Source organism: Mesitornis unicolor, unplaced genomic scaffold (genome assembly GCF_000695765.1).
Source record: "Mesitornis unicolor isolate BGI_N332 unplaced genomic scaffold, ASM69576v1 scaffold47504, whole genome shotgun sequence".
Lineage (NCBI taxonomy): Eukaryota > Metazoa > Chordata > Aves > Mesitornithiformes > Mesitornithidae > Mesitornis > Mesitornis unicolor.
In genome coordinates, this window is record NW_010178943.1 from 2468 (window position 1) to 9198 (window position 6731).

Consider the following 6731-nt stretch of genomic DNA (forward strand, 5'->3'; position numbering starts at 1 on the left):
TATCTAAATTAAGAACCTCACCTTTGGCAAGAAGTACAGTCTTCCGCTGATTTGTACAGGTATCATCCATGAACCACATAATTTATTCTCCATATGTGTTGTTTCATCTGTAGAATATTTATTTATGTGTGGCTTTAAAATACCTCCAAAACAGAAATTTACAATTTTTATGGAAGATTTTATGACTTTTAATCCCACTGTCTGAACCTGGCATTGCAGAATCCCTTCTTACTGGTAATCTTATATTTGCATTTCAAGTTTGGAAGTAGTAAGAAACTTAGACTTGCCACTAGCTTAGTATTAAATATTCCCTCTTTCTATCTAGTTTGTAATTTCAGGTGAAATTTCCCACATTCTGTAGGGAGAAAACTGTAGCATCTGATTTCTGAGATATACTGACAAGCAAAATAATTAGTAGGAAAAGTGAAATAGTGAATTATAACTGGAAGAGAGTATGCCATATGATTAGTTCAGCCAATATAGTGTACTAGAACACTGATTTTATATCAGTTACATATTGTCAACCACCATGAAGTATTCTTCACAGTACTATTCGATATTCAGATTTCAGACAATTGGCCCGGATACAGTCTGGATTTGTTCACTTATCCTCAGCACTACTATGGAGATCTGGAATATGTGCTCATACCTCATGGCATTATTGTTGACAGGTATGTGTAGTTTGAATGTTACTAAATAAATTATTTAATCAGTAGTGTATTATTCTTTTTTTATAAAGCCTGCCATCCACAATGTGTGTATAACATGTGTCCTAAAATATTGTATTAGCAATTATAAAATTACTTTATTTATTAATTTGGAAAGTAAAAAAATCCTCGAAGGTTACGAAATGCTAGACTTGTAGTTGCCTTTGTAACTCCTTCTCTAATTCCTTTGACCTGATTTCTGATTTGGGCATTGAATGAGACAGGGGTCCCAAAAAAGGGAGAGTGGATCATATAGTGAAATTGGCATTGGACTGTAAATTACAAGAGAGCTGAACTGAAGGTGAAATAGCAAGTACAAAGCTTTGTGTATAGTTATACTTGAATGTCCCACTTGCACTCTGTCCAACCTGTGTTTTTAGTATAAAAAGGAGAAAAAACTACATTCAGTTCTATACAACTGGCAACACCCTAGTACAGATCTTTAATGCCAGTTACCCTAATGACCATTGACTTCTGTCATTCAGCACAACTGAAGAGTTTGTCTTGTTTGGGTCCAGATGCTGGGTTTGAATGGTGGCAGCGGGGAAGCTTGATCATCCCTCATCCCTTAGCTTCTCATAGGTCCCCTGTGCTATCAGTGTAGCTGTTTGATGGTTATGACTCCTGTATTTGTTTTTAAACACAAACTTTCTTTCATTGCCTTTTCAGTTACCATTGTGTTGACTTTTTCATCTCTTTTCTTTTGCTCAACTGACTTTCAATTCCTCTTTTTAAAAGAAATATGTTACAACTTCAGTTCTCATCGAATTCGATATAACTTTGTTTGAAGTAAGGATTGTACTCCAGTGTTGTTTTTGTACTTCAGCAGAATAAACTTCACTGTTTTTTCTTACTCCAGCAGAAAAGACTGTTCTAAGAGAAAAGGATGCAGAACTGAATATATTGTGATCATGCAAAATGTTCACATAGGAAGAAGGCTCAGCACTTGAGAAAATTCTCTTGTCAGTTGGTAACAATTAAATATAGGTTAAAAAAATGGTATGTTTTTATTTATAAATTGAAATTAGTACATTTTTTTCTATGCTGGAGTTCATACTCCATTAAAGTAGTCTTTAGACTTTTTGGAAGTTTCAGCTTCTCAAACAATCTGAGGAAGAATATAAAAAAAAAGAAAATCACCAGAGAAATGTTTCTTCTTAGTGAGAGATTTTCACTGTTATACTTAGACTTGATAAAAGATGATAAAAGACTGTTTTACTAATCTTCAGTAAAGTAAGTCAAAGTCTTTTAATAATCTTCATTCTTGCATCAGTGAAAGGGATTATAAATTTGAGGCCAAACAAGATGATCTAATGATACAATCAATTTTTCACATCTAAAAAATACTAATCACTAATATATGGAATTTACTTGAGGATTACAAATACAAAGATATGAAAATAAAAGTAACAGCTTTTGTTCATAACTAGTATATTATCTTCAATTTAGAGCTTATTCTTCTCTGGTACAAGCACATGTGTAGATTTCACTGAAGTTGGATGTATTTCTGTAGTGGCAAATGGATTCCCATATTACAGTGGATAGAGAAAAAAAGAAAATGAAAAATGTAATCATAAAAGACATGGGATAAATTATAGACTTATTTAATAAATTGCATTCTGTCTAGCAGTCCACTCTCGAAACTACTGATCTAATTCAGAGAGCTATCAAAGAACTTCCCAGTGGAAGTGTTTACAGAAAATAATGCACTGAGCTGTTTTTCCTCAAAATATCAAACACTGTTGTTCAGTTTTCTGTTCATACCTGCTTTACAGCTAGAAGTGACGTGGTACCCTGTTTTAGGTCTAGAAAGGCCATCTACCTTGTTCATCAGAAAGCAAAGCTACTTAGATAAGCATTCATGTTTATTATTTTTATCTTGAAAATTTATGTGCTACTGTATGGCAGAAATGTGTATTTTTGGTTTCAATCATCTGCCACATTGTGTTTGCGATGCAGAGAAGATGCAAAGAGAAGACAGATATGGGAACCCTGCAACTCTGGATTAATTGGAGCATAGCCTTGATTATTCTCATGTGTGTGACCCTGAACAAGTTACTTAAGCTCTTCGCAGTCTTATTTTTTTTCTGTGTGAAATAGTGATAATGTACACTTTATAAAATTTTGGTTGATGCTATATTTCTTTATATTATTGGTGTGTATTTTCATTTAAATTGTAGGGGAAGATTCTTCCAAAGCCTATCAGTGTGAAATATTTCTAATAATTCTCTTCCCTATCTTTCACTTAATTTATTGTTCTTGTGTAACTAACATAACAAGTGAGGGAATTGTACTGTAGTAGTTTGTATCAGTGTTCCTGTGAGGTAAAAGTGAAGGCTGAGTTGCATTCTTTACTCCAAAGTCTCCAAAATGCTTATGAATTCAACATACAGCGAGATGTGTTACTCCCTGTTCTATAACTGGGGAATGTATGCATTGAAGGTTAACCAGTTTGATTCACATGCTTTGCATCTTGCATCCGTCACTGCATATCTGCCTCCTGTGAGCTTGACCCAAAACCCCTTTAAGTCAAGTCAAGACACTTAAACAGACTGTCAAGCTATGTACCCACCATAGTGTTTCTTTGTAACCACATGGAAAGCATACCATGAACTTAAAGAACCTGCATCTAACGTTATTTTATCCTTATTTTTTTTGCCCCAGGACAGAACGATTGGCCAAAGATATTATGCAAGACATTGGAGACAATGATATTGTGGTTCTCTGTGTCCTCAAAGGTGGCTACAAGTTTTGTGCTGACCTTGTGGAGCACATTAAAAATCTCAGCAGAAATTCAGAAAGGTTCATCTCCATGAAAGTCGATTTTGTTAGACTAAAAAGTTACCACGTAAGTCAGCAACTTCTTTATGTAGATTCTGGTTGTATGTTCATAATAAATAGTAGATTTTTTAAAATGGGATTTCCCCTCCCAAATTATAACAGAAACGGTGTGAAAAATATTTTTGTTTGAAAAACCTGTGAGATTTTATTTCAAAATATTTGCTCATGTCCCTTTATACTTTATGGATAATATGAATGAGGATATGAAGCATCCTCAAGCTGTATTTTTTTATTTAATCTGTCTTCACTTTTTGACAGAAAAATATTCAGGTTTATGTCATGCAAAATGTGGGCATGTTGTTTGTTCTCAAAATCCTCAACAGTTCTGTCAAGTTTGTTTCATGTTGCTTCATTTTCCAACCCACCCACACATAGTTTGGCATAACTGCAAGATGATAAATTTATGTCTTATTCTAAATGTTTAATGCTAAGTAAATGAAATGCTTTTATCTTCTTAACATGCAGTTTACATGGTAGCAAAATATACCACTAGATGATGATAGTGTTTTATAAGAAAATGAAATAAATCATTGAAAAAAATCCAGTGTCGAAGTAAGGATCAAGACTTCCTGTTATCTTCAGAGGAAATTATGCAATAATGATTCATTTGTGTCAGTGAAGCAATGATAGTGAGAAGACCGGCATCTTTTTAGAATGTATGATTACAATTTCTATTTGCCTAAGCTATACATTTATATTCCACCTTGTAGTTCACACCCCATAGTGAGGGAGCATTTCTAGAAGTAAGTTGTCCTAGAAATGCCTGAGTAAGTACACTAAATAAATGGAGTGATAATACAGTTGCTCTCTGAGCACAAATGCAACTTGCTGAGTCCAATAGTTCCCACAATAACTCTACGTCCTTCCCACTGGCAGAGGTCAGTTGGTTGGTTGGCATTTTGCTCTGACCCCAGTGTCCATAAACTTTTCCTAACTTTCACAAATCCAGTCTGACTTTTTTCCTTCATGAAAGAGAAGTGGATGAGGGCATTTTGTAGCCATTTGGTTAGGGTTTGGTTAGGATTTTTTAGGGACTTCTCTGTCAAGAATTAGTCAGGTCTGTGAAGGACATGTTCGGTACTAATACTGCACCATTTCTAGCTGTTTAGCAGTATTACAGAACTAATTAGTAATGTAAAATATGATGTTTGTCTCACAAACATTATATGGAAATTATACTCGTTTTTTTCTGGTGTAGTAATGATAGCAGTTCAATAATACTGCTTGGCAAATAGTGGAATTACTTAAATTGTTTTTTATGTTGCACCTGGTATATAGAAAATGCACATGTTTTTCCTATTGAGTTATCTCTTATTCAGTATGAAGATACCCTGGTTCTAAAATTTCTTTCCTTGGTGACAAGTCAACTCTTATTAGCCATACTAACCCATAACCAATGAGTGGCAGGAGATGCATACCACAAAAGTGTGGAAATCTTCACACCATTACTTAGGAAATAAAATTAAAGCATGTTATATCAAGCTGAAACTGCAATACAAAATTTTTTATGCAAGGATGCAATTATCAAGACTAAGTCCTAGAGGATCCTAGTTTTAGTGGCTGTGCATATTTTTGATCTTAGCCTCAGGCTTTAGCAGGAAGGTTGCACCTTTCCTAGAACTATTGCTTGCATCTAGCGTTTAGAAAATAAACCCTTTTTTTCTTATAAGTGCTTCCAAACACATGTTGTGTATTTAGAGCCTGAAGCTGTGCTTGATTTAATGCTTGGAACAGTGCTTGGTGTCTGCCTGTTCTTGAGAAGCTGAATGACACCACAGTATAAATTTGAAATGCTGTTAATATTGGTGGATTCATTCCATGGAATATGTGTAAATGTAATTCTGACTAGAGTAGCAGTCCCACTACCTGCCATCCTTTGCGCTTTGAGTTATTGTTGTGTCCTGTCCAATTGCAGGTTTTAGAAAATGTACCCTTGTCAACGTAGCTGCGGTCAGCAGACTCGAGGAAGTACCTGTTACTAGTTTGAGTGGCTTTATCCCAACCTTATATGAGACTCCTAAATTCCGTATGTCAGTTTATTCTGTGGTAACATACCTCTCACAGTGGTTTACACTTTAATCAGGGGCAAATAATTACAGTTTTAAAGGTGAGACTCTATATGAAGTCTTGGAGCATCAGCGGTTCCACTCCTTTGCTTCCCTTTTCTGTTCCACTTTCTGTTAAGACTTGCTACTGCTCTTAACCCATTTTTCTCTCTTTTTATCCTTTTTTTTTCATTTTATATATTTATAGAAATAATGTTCTTCTCACATTATTTATCTTGCTTCCTTTTACTAACTGTTCTCTGTTTCTCCCCTAAAGGGAGTCCTGCTTCTCTCAATATAGTACCTTCAGATATGTCTCCCTTCCTCTCTCCAGCTGTTTATATCCAACAACTAATTTCAGCTCAGACTCATGGGATTTTTGAATTGTCTCATTCCAACTTCAATACTGAAAGGTTAGTCAATTTTCAGAGGTTGTAATTTGAAGTGAAATTTCTTGGTTTAACTGTGTAGCAAAAATGGGCTGTAATTGTGACCCAAAGTCAGATCTTGGCATCGGTGGAAGTACATCTTAACTGCAGAGTACCAGTGGAAAATGTTGTCCTTTGATGTCTGGCATATGGATATGTTTACCTTTCAAATAAAAGGAGATTGCAGATATAACCAGCTTTACGTGGCTCTTTGTTTTTTGAGTCTGTCATCATATTGCAGAATTTAGACAATTAGTATGTTAAGATCTTCTTTCATATATTGGGTAGCTGAAAGCTGGATTTGTAAATTCTTTTTTAGACTTCTTCATACAAATAAATTGATGTGAAAAAAGCATAATACATTTAAATTCTCTGGATATTAATGAGATGAGTGGCTCTTGTACTTCCATAATCAGGAGGGTTTTATCTGATTTGCAACGTATTGACATATGTGTCAAAGCCTGGACCTTTTCCTGTGTTTCACAAGTGGTATCTTGTTTCATTATCTCAAACTGGCATGCGAGATTACTGAATTTAGTATATATACAGATAATGTGGGAGAATACCATTTTATTATTATTCAAGGAAACAAAGGAGACTCCAACTTAGGAACCCATAGCCTAAAAGTAATGTAGTTATACTGTTTATGTTCTACAAACATCAGTATTAGTTCTTAGACCTTAAAAAAAGCAACTGAAACTGGAGGTGCA

At 34.7% G+C, this 6731-nt stretch overlaps 1 protein-coding gene across 1 annotated transcript; it reads left to right on the forward strand.

Annotated features, from left to right (window-relative positions):
• Positions 1–564: 564 nt before the first annotated feature.
• Positions 565–6006, forward strand: LOC104535843 (phosphoribosyltransferase domain-containing protein 1-like; the record flags this gene model as incomplete). The annotated part of the gene is made up of 4 exons (XM_010182608.1): positions 565–671; positions 3372–3589; positions 5464–5574; positions 5871–6006. Coding segments are annotated over 4 exons (572 nt in total), but the record flags the coding sequence as incomplete, so codon positions are not given.
• Between the last annotated feature and the right edge of the window lie 725 nt (positions 6007–6731).